This window comes from Micromesistius poutassou (assembly GCF_964030765.1).
Source record: "Micromesistius poutassou genome assembly, chromosome: 7".
NCBI lineage: Eukaryota > Metazoa > Chordata > Actinopteri > Gadiformes > Gadidae > Micromesistius > Micromesistius poutassou.
This window is the reverse complement of record NC_140277.1, coordinates 3,363,270-3,379,947: the sequence shown is the minus strand read 5'-3', so window position 1 is coordinate 3,379,947 and position 16,678 is coordinate 3,363,270. Positions and strand designations below refer to the sequence as shown.

The 16,678-nt window shown below is 49.4% G+C and overlaps 1 protein-coding gene across 3 annotated transcripts in view; it reads left to right on the top strand.

Moving 5' to 3' along the window:
- Positions 1–16,678, top strand: part of LOC311350035 (signal-induced proliferation-associated 1-like protein 2) — an 86,526-nt gene that overhangs the window by 34,635 nt on the left and 35,213 nt on the right. For all 3 annotated transcript variants that reach the window (XM_084470072.1, XM_084470071.1, XM_084470070.1), the window contains exons 4-8: positions 1,431–1,619; positions 7,204–7,378; positions 7,866–7,969; positions 10,800–10,957; positions 11,662–12,238. In XM_084470072.1, coding sequence (XP_084326198.1) covers positions 1,431–1,619; positions 7,204–7,378; positions 7,866–7,969; positions 10,800–10,957; positions 11,662–12,238 — 1,203 coding nt within the window. The remainder of the gene's footprint in view (positions 1–1,430; positions 1,620–7,203; positions 7,379–7,865; positions 7,970–10,799; positions 10,958–11,661; positions 12,239–16,678) is intronic.

Genomic DNA, 16,678 nt, shown 5'->3' with positions numbered 1-16,678 from the left:
CCGTTTTAAGTCGCTTTGGATAAAAGCGTCTGCTAAATGTACTGTAAATTTAAAAAATCAACTAAATCAAATATCAACAACAGCAAGATATTTCTCAAAACAAATACACCAAGCTCTTCCGTAGCCTGAATCTTCTTGAAACCGATAGGGTTTTCTGGTGCTTCCTGGCAGTGTTTAAAGACTTTGACTCATTCCCTCGTCGGTGTGCAGTCACATTTAGCCGCTCACTGCTGGGTGAGTGCGGTCCCAAGCTCGGTCATGCAAGACTAGAGCGCAGCAATGTTGGAGAAGGCTCTTGGAACAACAAGTGTGGGGGGGATAGAGCACCCTGCTCTGCTCTTTGTTCCCCCGTCCGCCCAGAGGACACTCACAGAGTCAGGGGTTTGAAGCCAAGTCCAGTCATGCAAGCTGCTGATGCGCGCTATCCGATGGTACGAGCCCTGGAAATACCCAGTTAGACACACATACACACACACATACGCACACAAAAACACACAATCATTCAAATGAGGTACACAGAGTCAAACCTCAACCACAGTCGTCCAGATTAACAAAAAAAAGCTCTCATCGATCGACGTTGGGCGGTCTCCTAAATAATTCAGCGACAGATGCAGCCGGCAGGAAACTGTTACTGATATCAAATGGCCTTCCCGGTCGGAGGCACATCACTCCCCAGACGGGACAATGTATCTGGGTCATGCAAGTAGCACACACACAGCGAGCCACGCTCCTGCTCCTCAGTCAATATACACAAGGTCCGCTCGCATGAAGCGTCTTACGGTTGACCCTCACCTCTGTCTCCTTCTCTACCTTCTCCCTCCTGATAATCTTCCCCCCCCCCTCCTCTCCCACATGCACACTCCTCCCTCTACCCTTCCCCAGATAGACGGGATTAGAAAGGTTTCTGCCTGCGTGCGTCACCGTCAAAGAGCCTTTGGCTGTTCGCTCTTCCATGGCCCTTGGGCTTTGCGGATGGCAGTACAAAATGGGGAATTTTATTTGTGTAAATGCATGCCAAGGGGGTTGTGGATAGGGTGTTCAGACCATTGTTCTCCGTATCAACTTTTTACTGCCGTGCTAATGGTCTAAATACTAAAACACTCCTTAACATCTGCCCCTGCATTTTGCCCGTCTCAATTATTTAGCAAGCGAGTTCTTAATGTAGCCCACCGGGGGTAGTAGTAATGGATCTGTTCACGTCAATTGTGGCATTCAATTCAGAAGCGCAATGGAAGCATATTAACCTTTCGTCTGCCGCGTCCTGCCCTCTGTGCACATGTACAGCCGAAACCCCTTCCCTCTCCACCCCCAGAGTACAGTACCTTCAGGGGAAATCGTCCTGGGCAGAGTCGCATCCACATATCCTATAGAAACATTACAGACGGATGCCAGTACGTGATTGGCCAGAATAACATGACTCTGTTCCCCAGCTCACCACGCTGCGCGGTGCCATCTTGGAGGATGCGGTGCCGTCCACGGCCCGCCACGGCACCACGCGTGGGCTGCCCCTGAAGGAGGTGCTGGAGTATGTCATCCCCGAGCTCAACATCCCCTGCCTGAGGCTGGCTCTCAACTCGCCCAAGGTGCCCGAGCAGCTCCTCAAACTGGACGAGCAAGGGGTGAGTACCAGGGGATGATGGTTACCGCGGCGACACTCATCAACACACAGCCTGCCTTGTTTTGCCGGATTTTAAAGTTTTAAGTGGAATTTTTTTAATGGGATTGGCTGATTTCCCATTTGGACATTCTTAGCTGGTTTGGCGACTGGGAGGTTGCCGGTTCGATCCCTTGCTCTACTTGGCCCAAGTGTGAAGGTGTCCCTGAGCAAGACACCGAACCCTAACTGCTCTAGACAACCTGGCTGTCGCCTTGCCTGTGTGTATGAATGGGTGAATGTGAGTCACTGATTCTAAAGTGCTTTGAATGTCGTGAGGTCAATAAAGCTCTATATAAACGCGGCCCATAATTCCATGTTCCTTAACTCTACAGGAGCCCTGGGTAGCCATGGTTTCCAACCTCAGTTCATTTAAGCAATCTTACACTCGATGGCGTTCTTGAATGTCATTATTGGTACACGAAGCACAGCCGTAGGAACGAGGCGCTTGCGCCAAGTACCGAAGTCCTGTGCTTCAAGTACCAATAATGAGATTCAAGAACGCCATCGAGTGTAAGATTGCGATTCAATAACACAAACCATATTCATTATCAACAATATTGTAAAATATTTTCATATTGTGGGTTAATTTGCCCTCAAATTCAAGCTTTCTGCCCGAGTTCATCTCCATCAGAAAATAGTTCCTATAGTGACGATAGCCGACTCTTGGTCAGTTGAACGTTCTTATGGAAACTAGGCTCATGAAAGTAGTTTTGGCTAGTTAGCATAGCGATAGTGTCTGTAATTAGGCACAATCTTTTTGTCCGTTCTTTCACCAGACATTTAAACACGCTCGAGAATGGGAATTGACCAATCAGAGTGCTTGCTTAAACTTGTTATTGAATGAGATTTCAATGCCTTTGCTCATGGACACCTCTGACACATTTGTGTCACAAAAGTCATGTGGCTTCACCTGCACCACACACATCAGTGCCATGACCACACGTGGCGCCAGATCAAATCCCATGGCGTCCCAGCTCTCCATGGAATGCCTGTCAACACCACTTTAAAAGTTCACTGTCTTCCGCATGGGGGTACAGGGAAGCCAATATTACACATAAATAAAATCTATCTGGAATCCAGACTCCCAAGGGGGTTCATTGATTTTCTTTCTCCCGCTAGGACGACGTGCAGAAACTTGCCAGACAACTTATTTAATCTCGGAGTGGGGGAATTTCTCTGTGTGGACGCTTGGATGGCCATGGATGTCATATTTCATTATGTCCGTTAGACTGAAATTGGTATTATTGATTCGAGTCCCTGTGTTCTTGTACCAAGTAAAAGGCTTCAACATGTAATCTCGAGCCCATTAATCAGGCCCCTAATGAAGCCATGAGCGCAGCAAAGGGTTTTAACAAGCCAAGTAGCGATCGCTATTGTCTCGACTATGAGAAAACGGCCTTGTTATTGATGTAACGGTGTGTGTTAGCGTGAGCTCATCCTTCTAACCGGCAAGGGACATATCCGGGTTCGAAGTGCGACGGAGACAACCGTGTGTCTTTGTGTTCTCAGGACAAAAGATCGGACAAACGTATCTACAAACACACAAAAGAAGTGAGGGGGGTTGAGGTCTTACAGTTTTCCTACGTGGGTTGTCTCTTTACAGAGCGTGATATAAACAGAAGCGTCTTACTGCGGACAAACATTGTGGGAATGACTTGGGTTGTTTTCAACATAGCTCTTAGGGCCCAAAGGGCCACTAGAGTATGATGTTATATTTGGATGTTATTTTTTGCTGTGCCTCTGCATGAATCATTAATGCACAGTGCTACAAATATCTAGAGTTCAATCATCTCATGTTTTAATAACACACGTCCTGGCCAAGTTCAATCAACGGCCCTGTGATGTGTTTGTTTTCAGAGCAGGGAGAAGGAGCACAGATGGAAGTACTGGGAAAGAGAAGATGTGTCCTGTAACAGTATGTTTTGGTGGAAAAGCCTCATTTCCAAAGTGCTCTGTGTGTGTGTGGCAGACTCCCCCCTCTCCGTGCCTGCGTGCACGGCCATAATGTTCAGCTTCTCCCCGGAAGAGAACCGGCCCCCTGCGGTGGGCGAGAGATTGAGTGGGCCGACGAGCAGCCGATCGCAACATCTTTCATAAACCAGCGTTCACACACATGCACACGCACACGCACACACACGCATACATACACACACGCACACACACGCGCACACACACACACACACACACACACACACACACACACACAGTCAAAAAAAGAACAGGCCTTTGTAGTCACCCCTCACATTGGTGCCCTGCTGCTCTTTTTGATTGCTTCAACTCTGTGTGTGAATGGACCGGGAACTGCATTAAGGCGGCCAATCAAACCTTGACGATGACCAGTTAAAATCAGGACTGTAACCCTAACTCCTTATCAAAGAAGCCGTGTCAACAGGAATGTCTCTATTCACTTCCCAGCCGAGGACGGCGCACCAAAACACAACGAAAAAACGCAGTGACGTTAAACAGTCATTCCTTCTTGTGTTCATTTCTTTTTTTTCCTCTGCCGAAACCGGATAAGCCAATGAGGGGGAAATGATGGAGCCCTGAATGGTTCCTCTTGGCAGGTGCCTGAGATTAGTCTCTACCCCCCACGAGCATTGATATTGCAGAGCTTAATCAGTGCTCCCTTAAGCCAAATACTTATCCTTCCTCGCCTGCATAACGTCAGGATTAACCCGCTGACACCTCGTGGAGAGGTACGTTTTCTCGTTCTCACGTGCCCCACAGAAGAGCCTTATGGATATTTTTCTGGGCGACATGTGGCTCAGGAGGTAGAGCACGTTGGATGGTAACTGGAGGGTTGCTAGTTCAATCTCCATCTCCGAGTGTGGAGGTGTCAAGGTGTCCCTGAGCAAGACACCTAAATCCTAACTGCTCCCGACGAGCTGGCTGTCGCCCTGCCTGGTTGACACCGTCGACAGTGTGTGAATGTGTGTATGAATGGGTGAATGTGAGGCAATATTGTAAAGCACTTTGAGAGATCACTGGTTAGAAACGAGCTGTATAAATGCACTCCATTTACCATTTTACTGCACCCCTTCAGAATGGGCTCACCTAAAGCGAGACGCTGTGGCTCTACCGAGTCTTGGAGTGGTGAAGCATTGTGTATAGGAGCCTGCGGTGCAGACAGATGTCCCGGTGATGCAGTGGAACACCCGGGATACGGTGATACTGCTGTTCCATGCGCAGGTCTGTCTCACGGCTCTCCAGGGGGGTCCGCTGTCCCCGTTTCTCTCTCTCCCCTCATTAGCTCCCCTTTCCCTCCTCCGTTTGCTTCCGTCGTTCGCTTTCTGGGAGTCCAACATCAGTGTGACGTGCTCCAACTGCCCCTAGTGGTGGGCTGAGGAAGAGCAGGAGTGCACTAACGGATGAGGATGTATAGAGAAGAGGATGAACTTCTCGAACTGATCGTATTGGTTATCCAGCGCTTCAGAATTGTCAGGGCATGTATAGTGAGTAAATGAATGGTAAATGGAATGCATTTATATGGATCGAACTGGAAATCTTCCAGTTACCAGCTAACCCGCCCTACCTCCTAGGAAAGACACCCAAGGGTTTGATTCCCCCATGTCTCAGCCTATAGCCACGCCTACCTGTATCTGATTGCACTTATGCGGATCAAAGTGTCTGCTTGATGACTAAAAAGTCTCCCCTAGCATCCACATTAGATGTCGGATGGGGTGTCTTTGCAAACATCGCCACTCATCCCTCCATCTCCGGTCCATTTCCTGGCCTGCCAACTCAGACTCCAACCAAACAAAAATGCAATCAGGGCAGCACAAAAGCACATCTCAGAATTATGACTCCTGTCCTCGCTGCTATATTTATCATTCGATGTCAAACTGGATGATTCCCAGTCCCCGGGAAGCAGTTACCGGTGTGGCACGGGGTAATTGATGGTCATTGGCCAGTGGGTGACTCCAAGCGAGGGGTTAAGTGAGCCCGTATAACGCGGGGCAGAGCAGGCGACATCACCGCACACCGGTGCCATTTCGACAGGGCGTGATGTTCTAATGGCACTTAGTCACCACAGGAGCCTAAGCACAGCGCGGTGGGCCTGATGGCGGGCGTCACCATGGCAACGGTGTCAGGAGCTGGCCGGGGAACTGTTAACCTGTAAAGGAGTGGGGTTGGGGGTGGGGGGGTGGGGTTAGGCAGAGAGATTGCCCTAGCGATTCCAATTTGTTTCAGTCAATGGGTTATGTTTGGGGAGCTTTTCCTCTCTGCGGTGACAAAGCCGTTCCGTCCTGACAAAACCAGCCGTGTCGAGATGCAGGGTTGCAGTTAAGAAAGCAGGGGCAACAGGTGTGGACAGGATCTTGTTCCCTTTTTGGTCCTTTTTTAACTGCCTTCCTCATCCGGCATCGGTGGGGGGCTGTGCATGGTGAAATATTCATGCGCACCATATTTCAGCGAACAAAAAAAAATGAGTTACGCCGTCTGCATGGCAAATGATTGTCTCCCAGATGCTGTAGCTCCATCCAAATGTCAAGCCCAGTTGTACATGTTTTCAAGGAAGGGGTTGTTAGTCGGGAGTTTTCCCCAGGGTGTGGCACGCCATTATCTAAACGCAGCAAACCGCTTCACATGCGGGAGCCCTCGACTCAACTCTCAAACAAGTCCAACCAATTAAATCACGTACTCTGCACTCAGCCCAACCCACACGCCGCTCTGTCCCCGAACAGCGCTTTAACCGGTACGAGACGAAACGAAGACGTGAAGGAACCCAAGGACAAACCCAACGGATTGTTTACCCAAGTCGTCCCACAAAGGATTTGCCTGCCATTGATGTGAGCTTATATAGTATTCCCCCCTAATCCGGCGCGAACCCAGCCGTACGTCTGTAATTCAGTCCCCAGTGGCTTTGCAGCTGCTCCTCAACAGCGGTTATTAGCTAAGGTTGATTTACGCGCAGCCCAGCGTTCCTCTCAGACCTGCTATCAGACCTCCTCTCAGACCTCCTCCCAGCCCTCCCTCGCCTGGCCTTAGGGGGTTACACTGCGGTCGGCCCAAACGGGCATGAAAGCCCTCATAAGAGCTACAGCCGGATGGAATATAGACGACGGCCAACAGGGTGGTCACTCAGTGTGTGTGTGTGTGTGTGTGTATGTGTGTATGCATGTGTGTTTGTGTGTGTGTGTGTGTGTGTGTGTGTGTGTGTTGATCTAAAAATATGCGCATGTGTGTGTGTGTGTGTTTGTGCGCATGTGACAATTCACATCTGTGTGGGTGTGTAAAGGTGTATGCGTGTGTGTGTGTGTGTGTGTGTGTGTGTCTGCGCGCATGACTCAATGCATCACTGTGCATTCAGCACATTAATCAGGGGTGAAAAACAAATTCTGCGGTTCACCTTTTTTTTTTTTTTAATGTACTGAAAAGCCACATTTTTCCCACCCACCTCGGGGGAGGGGGGGGGAGGGCCGGGAAAGGCAGCGTGAGCAGCCAGGTAGAGGGAGGCTGTGTGATTGGACGCCTGTGGTCTGACTCTCCCTCCGTCTCCCCCTTTCTCTCCCTGTCTCCCTCCGTCTCCCCCCGCCGGCCTCCAGCTGAGCTTCCAGCACAAGGTGGGGGTCCTCTACTGCAAGGCGGGCCAGAGCACGGAGGAGGAGATGTACAACAACGAGGGCCCCGGCCCCGCCCTGGAAGAGTTCCTGGACCTGCTGGGCCAGAGGGTCCGCCTCAAAGGCTTCTCCAAGTACAGAGCGCAACTGGACAACAAGAGTGAGACACACACACACACACACACACACACACACACACATATGTACACACAGCTGGACAACAAGAGTGAGACACAAGCACCCACACACACACACACACACACATGTATACATACAGTATACACCCAGCTGGACATCAAGAGTGAGACACACAAACACCCCCAGTTGGGCAACAAGAGCAAGACGCACTCACACACACACAACATTAAGATATACAGCCACGCACACACACACACACACACACACACACACACACACACATTATGAAAATAAAACGCCAGAGATATAGCCTTTTCCTTATGTATTACCTCTGCACCCAATTTTAGCGCAGATGCATTCGGCCCGCTCCTATTGTGTTTATTCATTGCCATAATACATCATAGCGGCTCCCTGTAACGGCCGGTTCCCATACCGCTGTATATCCTCGCTCCTGCACACTGATGGCTCTCTCTGGTGACGAACACAGCGTTTCCTCCCTATGCTTCCAGCCGACTCCACCGGGACCCACTCCCTCTACACCACCTACAAGGACTACGAGCTGATGTTCCACGTCTCCACCCTGCTCCCCTACACCCCCAACAACCGGCAACAGGTCAGTGGAGCCAACCTCCGTCCATTGCAGCCAATGGGCAGCACACGCCTCCACCACCACCAAACACCACCAAACACCAACACCACCACCACCATCCCCACTACCACCAACATCACCACCATCACCACTACCCCCACCACCACCACTACCACACGCCTCCACCACCACCAAACACCAACACCACCACCACCATCCCCGCTACCACCAACATCACTACCATCACCACCACCCCCACCACCACCACCACCACCACCACTACCACACGCCTCCACCACCACCAAACACCACCAAACACCAACACCACCACCACCATCCCCACTACCACCAACATCACCACCATCACCACTACCCCCACCACCACCACTACCACACGCCTCCACCACCACCAAACACCAACACCACCACCACCATCCCCACTACCACCAACATCACCACCATCACCACTACCCCCACCACCACCACTACCACACGCCTCCACCACCACCAAACACCAACACCACCACCACCATCCCCACTACCACCAACATCACTACCATCACCACCACCCCCACCACCACCACCACTACCACACGCCTCCACCACCACCAAACACCAACACCACCACCACCATCCCCGCTACCACCAACATCACTACCATCACCACCACCCCCACCACCACCACCACCACCACCACTACCACACGCCTCCACCACCACCAAACACCACCAAACACCAACACCACCACCACCATCCCCACTACCACCAACATCACCACCATCACCACTACCCCCACCACCACCACTACCACACGCCTCCACCACCACCAAACACCAACACCACCACCACCATCCCCGCTACCACCAACATCACTACCATCACCACCACCCCCACCACCACCACCACTACCACACGCCTCCACCACCACCAAACACCAACACCACCACCACCATCCCCGCTACCACCAACATCACTACCATCACCACCACCCCCACCACCACCACCACCACCACCACTACCACACGCCTCCACCACCACCAAACACCACCAAACACCAACACCACCACCACCATCCCCACTACCACCAACATCACCACCATCACCACTACCCCCACCACCACCACTACCACACGCCTCCACCACCACCAAACACCAACACCACCACCACCACCCCCGCTACCACCAACATCACTACCATCACCACCACCCCCACCACCACCACCACTACCACACGCCTCCACCACCACCAAACACCACCAAACACCACCATCACCACCACACACACCACCACCAAACACCACCACTATCACCACCACCACTACCATTCCCACCACCATCACCACACACCACCACCATCACCAATCACCACCACCACCACCATCATACACCACCACCATCCCCACCACCACCACCATACACCACCACCAACACCACCACACACCTACACCATCACTCACCACCACCACCACCACCACCACAAACCACCAACACCACTACCACTACCACCACCAAAACCACCACACACCACCACCACACACCACCACCATCACCACCACCACCAACACCACCACCAACACTACTACCACAACCACCACCACCACAACCACCACCACCATGACCACCATCCCCACCAACACCACCACCACCACCACACCCCCACACCCACACATGTCGCATTAGGTGCGGCAGTAGGCAGCTTCCTTTTAGGTTGTCTCCCGGTCCCCTGCCACTCTCCCCCCCAGGAGACTCATCTCATACCGGTAATGACCTATCAGACATAACCGAGAGCATCGCCATGGCAACGCCATGCCCCCCCCCCCCCGTAGTAGCTTTTTAATCAGCGCATCCCCAGGAGTTGGCTCTTGTTTTCGGTATTAGACAGGGCTCTGTGTCTGTCTCGTCAAACCAGGGGGATTAATTGGATCCAGTGGCGGGCTGGTAAGTGAAGGCCAGTAAATCCCAGATTACGGGAGTTCATCGTCTTAGTGATCTGATGCCGCCATGGAGAAGGAGCACTTTCCTTCCAAGTTGGATGGCTAATAAAGTACCGATGCGAAAAGAAAACTGGGGTGTAATCTATTCAATATCAACGGATGTACCGAATATCCAGTTGGTCGAATAAAGTGGTTTTATTTTATTTTATTAATGGGTCAAGATCTAGCACCGAGGTCACTGATTGGCAGGGTTAGGATTATCCTCTGTTCTTTAACCCTACTTTGTTGTTAGATTGTGTGTTTGGTTTTCCCCCGGGCTCATCTTCCAGTGGTTCTCAGCACCCTCACCCTCTGGCTCACCCTGTGCATGGCTTTGGCCTCCCACTGCTCCGTCCACTGACTCCTTTCGTTAGCAGCCTGAGCTCTGCTCCTTAGCAACGGCTCTTGGGGTCAGATGATGTGCCGTGGGGAAACAAAACTATTTCCGTGACTTTTTTTTATTGAAGTATAGAATTTGACATTTGACATTTCGCAAGGCATGGCAATGTTCCTGCATTGCAAGTTTTTAGTAGTTTTTCGTAGTGCAAAATAAACAACCTAGAAAGTCAGTTATATTCTCTCAACTTATTTTTGAGAATGCTTTCCTTACCTGTGTCTGAGTCGCATTTAATGAAATGTATTTTATGGTCTGGAGCTGTGGTGTCAGACTGCTTTTATTTACAGTGGGATTTTCATGAAAGCTCCATTCCCCCGTTCTTTCTTCTGTCTACACTTAAATAGTTTATTATTGCTTGATACCTGGAAATCTCCCATGAAATATATTTGTCTGTGCATATCTTTGTCTTCATTTGTTTACTCTTCCCCAGAGCTCTAACCATGGCATGTCTTTGATCCCTCCCCCTGCTCTTCAAACCTTCCAGTTGTTGCGGAAGAGGCACATTGGCAACGACATTGTCACCATCGTGTTCCAGGAGCCCGGAGCTCTCCCCTTCACGCCCAAGAACATCCGCTCGCATTTCCAGCATGTGTTTGTTATCGTCAAAGTCCACAACCCCTGCACTGATAACGTCTGCTACAGGTGAGCGGAACTACGGTGCATGCCCCCACGGCATGTCGGTGAAAAGGTCAAAGGTTGATTAAGGGCAAGAGAGTACACAAAATGAGTCATCATACGATCAGAGGCCGACTGGAGAATGAGATCCAGATGACACACCTATTTCACTGGCTTTGATACAAACACCTTAAACACCCTAAACCTTTAAGGCGCTATCTAGACTGAATTGAACACATTTGCTTCACAATCCTGACACAGACCTCGTACAAAAGGGTATGAATGAGATCCATTTGAAGGGATAATCTGTGCAACGCATAAATCTCCTAAAATACATTTAATGGTGACTTTCATGACTTTCATATTAGATGGGGCATGGCCAAAGTGTCTCTTGAAGTATTTTTACTGCTTTGACACCTTCAAATTACCAGTGATGACTCACTAGTGAAGTGTTGTTTGAAGTCAAGATGGCTCCGGAAAAGATATGAGCCTCTGCTTTGAGGCTCCGCTCTGTCTGCCTTGCCTAGCTCTAATCTATTCCCCCCCCGGAAGCCTTACGCATTAAAACCCCTTCCAATAGCCACCAGTTACACAATCCAATAAAATGAATTGTTGAATCCGTCTCTCTCTCTCTCCGCTTATTGCCTGAATCCCTGTTCTGCCGTCGGAACAGAAGCACCTCTGGTCACCGCTCTCCTTCTGCTTCCTCCCCCTCTTCCTCCCCTCTCCAGTGTGGCCGTCTCCAGGTCCAAAGACGTGCCCCCTTTCGGACCGCCCATCCCCAAGAGCGTCACCTTCCCCAAGTCGGCTGTGTTCAGAGACTTCCTGCTAGCCAAGGTCATCAACGGGGAGAACGCGGCGCACAAGTCGGAGAAGTTCCGGGCGATGGCCACACGCACCAGACAGGAGTACCTGAAGGACCTGGCCGAGAACTTTGTCAGCACGGCCACCATCGACTCGGCCGTCAAGTTCAGCTTCATCACCCTGGGGGCCAAGAAGAAGGAGAAGGCCAAGCCTAGGAAGGACGCGCACCTGTTCAGCGTGGGAGCCATAACGTGGAGCGTGCGCGCCCGGGACTTCGGTCAGTCAGCCGACGTGGACTGCCTGCTGGGCATCTCCAACGAGTTCATCGTGCTCATCGAGGAGGACTCGAAAAACGTGGTGTTTAACTGTTCCTGTCGTGATGTGATTGGCTGGACCTCGGGCGTCATGAGCATTAAGATCTTCTACGAGCGGGGCGAGTGCGTCATGCTCTCGGCGCATGACAACTGTGGAGAGGACATCAGGGAAATGGTCCAGAGGCTGGAGGTAAGACACTGGAGATGTTGTACTGCTAAATTTGATTTCAACACTGCTTGGGTTTGACTAACAAGATTAACTTTATCTTCAGAAGCACACTGCTCTGTTGTCTCTTTAAAGCCCCCCAGTTCATTTAGACTTAGATTTAGACAGTTTTAGAGAACTTTTAAGTTCAGTTACATTTTTAAGTGAGTAGCAGTACCCATGGATTTCTGCTGCTTGAGGAGGTTTTCAAAGGAAATAAATAATTACTTTACTTTTGCATGTGTGATGTATTTTTAAGCCATAATCATGCAATCTACAGTTTTATTATCCTAGGTTAGCTTTACTTATCTGAAAAGTTGGAAACGTGAAACGTATTTTGAATTTGAAGCTAATACAGTAGCAGTTGGAAACAGCTGAAGACACCAGTGGCTGTTTGTGATGGAGTAGAGAATTAGCACTGCATCCTCCACCCACTTCTCCACAACCATCTACAGGATCAGGGGGCATGGGTGGAGCCCGTGGCCCAGCCTCCTTTAACGAGGATCCTGGGGGGGGGCGATCTCAGTGGGGGACCAATCCATACCAGAGTCAAACCATTATCACCTACATTAGCTAACATGAAGCCCCACTTAAACAGTGAGAAAGGGTGTAAACAGCCACATAGTCAGGGTCCGGCACAAATCAAGCCAACTTCTGGAGGCTGTGAACGTCATTTGACCCACCACACACTTCCTGTGTGTGCTCGCCTCGGCATATTTACTCAAATAATCCAACGGGTTTTGGATGATTGAGTCGTTTACCAGCGTGGGCTAAGCGGTGTAGGACATTTAAATAATCTAATGGGTTTATGGCAATGAGCATTAAGCCTTATTTATTATTCTGGTGGTTGTGGGTTTTTTACTCTGCGGAAAAAGAGCACATATGTAAAATATTACACTTTCCCACACATTGCAATTCCATCCTTGTTGAATGAGTTAATCTAGGCTGATATACAGTATACGGTATCCTACCAGTTATAATATGCCTTCCTCCTCCATTCTAATTGGCTGATGCTTTGTGCCACTGTGGCCTGGCCCGTACTTGCGGTCGTGCCAGTGAGTGTTTTCAGTGGGTACTTGTTGGTTTGGCCGGGGCCATCTGAGGTATCCTCTGCCTGTGAGGTGGAGCCTGATTCACGGAGTCCATTGAGGATTACCGCTCTCCTGCGGTGGGGTTTTTGGCTCATCACATCAGACCAACGTTGGCACGCACACACTGGGGCTTAGGTCGTCCCCTTGCAGATGCTACCTAGCGTCATTAGCATAAAGCCGTACGAAAACCCTAGAGTGGGTTTTTTAGGGTCTTGACCATAGCTGATTCAACACTCTGTGCCGGGTGACTCATTTAATGGAGTGCAAGATTAAGGATGATGTGATTGTCTAGCCCTGCCGCACACGGCTGGATGTCTGTCTGGCTGCAGGTAGTCTGGGGAAACAACACAGGACAGAACATTGTGCCCTAACCCAGTTTTGAAGCCGGGGAAATGGAAGCCTGCAGGGTTTTTTGGGTCTGCCAGACCGAGTATAGAGGAACTCTGAACTGCGTTTCTCGCTTCAATCCTTCACTCCCACAAGGAGCTGCTCTGTAACTCTGCACACAGCTGTGGCCCGGTTTGTGGCCGATTATATCAGTTGAGTGTGTGTACATAATTGATCTAGCCTTGATACACCCACACACGTATATGGCTCTCTGAAGCAGGAAATGTGACTTGCAATATCTTGAAACTGCGCTCTGAATTCTTTCCTGTATTATATTTTGTATACATTTATAAAACATATACCATATAACGTAAACCAGGCTAAATTGAGTATGCACTATGCAACTTCTCAACTAATTATTTGCCAATGAAAGGCACACTTTCGTCACATTACTGTGCAGCATAATATACCTACTTTTTTTATTTCAATTTGTGAATAGTTACTAAGTAATAGTTAGTATCATAGTAGTAGTAGTATATATTTATACAAAAACATCAACAATCTGCAGCCCATGCCAGCTCATAATCACATGAGCTGTGAGAGTATTTAGCATTTAGCAAACCTTAAGGGGACTCATGTGTCACTAAGAATCTGCACGAAGACGGATAGAATAGGACATTGAGGGAAGTTTATGGTTAGCCAAATCATATCACTCCCTCGTTGGCTATGCTGATCCCCTTTCACATCAAGTGCAGTCACGTGGAGGGGGTGCATGATGCAAATTAAACAGCCCCCAATCTATAAAGCTGTTGAACCATGAATGACCGTTAAGCATGAATAAGAGCGCCTGCCTCTTGGACGGGGAGGAGCCGTGGGGCAGCGTTGGCCCCAGAGGTGCCTTTGCTTCCTTACGTCCCTGGGGGTTGGCCGGACTCAGGTTTCATTGCACGGCCTTCTCTCCGCAGGCCTGTGATGTAATCTGAACCGCGGGGGCAGGCAGAACGTGAACAGATTGTCCACTCCTGACATACGGAGCAGCCCGGCGTGGGGGGGGGGCACAGCTAAAAGCTTTGTGATAATGTCCAGCGAGCTCCCCAGGGTGCAATGGATGACCACCCTACTCGCCGCAGCAGGACCTGCTGCTGACATGCTAGGTTCACTCTAACCACGGCTAATGGGGAATTACCTCATCTGAGCATTAGCCTGCGCTGTGGTGTCGAGTTAAGTGAGGTGTGTTTTCTAAGTCAAACAAACACATGTCAATGAATGGATTTGAATTAGCCCTGCATTACCAACCATATTAGCTATGGCTGTTTGACCTTGTTTTGAAGTCATTTCATCTCGTCTATCATAGTTGGGGGATGCATGTTGCGAGCTATACAGCCAATGCGTCATTATGTCGTTTAAAAACATAATTCATCAATGTTATATATATTTAATTCATTGTATAATTATTACTTTTCATTTTTATGTGTTTTAGGCTTTAATTAGAATAGAGATATGAGAAGATCTTTTTTCCATAAAACTCGTAAACGGGTCTATCCTCACCCGGCTCTTAAAATACATATTTAGCTCAGCACCACAAAGGATTTTTTGTTGTTCGGGTTAGGGTTTGTGTTTTGTTTGTTCCCGTTTGGCTAATTCCCTTTAAAAGCGGTGCACATTGTTTCCTCCTGTGTGAACATGACTTCCTCCTCCATCAGGCTACACCATCAGGATTACAAGCACACCACCGCCCAAGCGTAGCGAGGCGTTGTCGAGAGAAATGGCTGCCAGTTTTAATGCGGCCTGTGTATAGAGAGCCATAAATTCAGTTATTGCAGATAATAACTGTGTTGCGCCCCTCCACTAAAACCAATCTCTCTGTTGTCTGAATTTACTCTGTGCAACGTTGTTACGCAGCAACACAGTAAAACATCATTAGAACGTTAATTTACCAATATATTAAACACCGTATAACATTTTTATTCAGTCGTAATATAACGTGTTGTTTTTCTTCCATGTTCTTTTTTCAGTGCGTCTTTTTTTTTCTCAGAAAAACTGCTCTCTGCATGTGTGTGTTTTAATGCGTATAATGCCAATGGGATCTGGCTGTGCGATATATTAAATTGTAAATCAATGTTATTACAGGGTCTAGGCCTTGGAAATGAGCGTGCCTCAGTACATTTTAGAGGACGTCTTCACTTAGTGTAAGTAGAAACAGATCCTCTCTTTGTGAGGTGTCAGATGGCTGCCAAGGACAGAACAAGGTCGTAACTAGTTCTTACGCACCTCACAGACACCAGTTCCCACCGAGAGGGCTATTCAGCCTTTGTTCGGATTTCAAAATTGGCAGCTTTGGTGTATGAAGCACACGGGCAGGAATCGAACCCGGGTCACTGCGAACGTACCATTAAGGCTGTGCCTTAATAGTACGTACCATTAAGGCTGTGCCTTAATAGTACATGCTCTACCGGTGAGCCACCGGAGCGCCCCAGGTACATATTCAGACGAAGCATTGATTTTGAGCTTATGGCAGGTTGTGTTACTATTGTGTAACAGGTTGTGTCACTGTTCCCCTGCACCCAATCGACTGGACTTAACAATGCTCTCCTCTCTGGCGTCGAGACGTATAGCGAACACGCTGACGGACATCACGCTAGTCCCATTATCATAACTACTTCAGAAGCTGCGAATACACTAGGGGCCGGAGACAACGAGAGGTCTGTTCACCACAATGCGTTCTGCTCTGATGAAAACCCAGGCCCATCAATTCCCGAGACAGACAGAATGAAGAGACGGAATGATGACATTCAGAAAGCCATTATTTAGACCTAATGAATCCCCGACAAAGAGCAGTTTGATTCCTGCATGGCCGTATGGTATTCAGCCACAGAGATTGTCTTCCTAATTCTCCAGCCAGACCTCTCCTAGACCCTCTCCCCCCCGCCCTCCAGCCCGCCGACAATTCTCCTCTAGCCCTGCATGTTTTATCCTGGGTCATTATTGAGATAGTGGCTCATCTCTC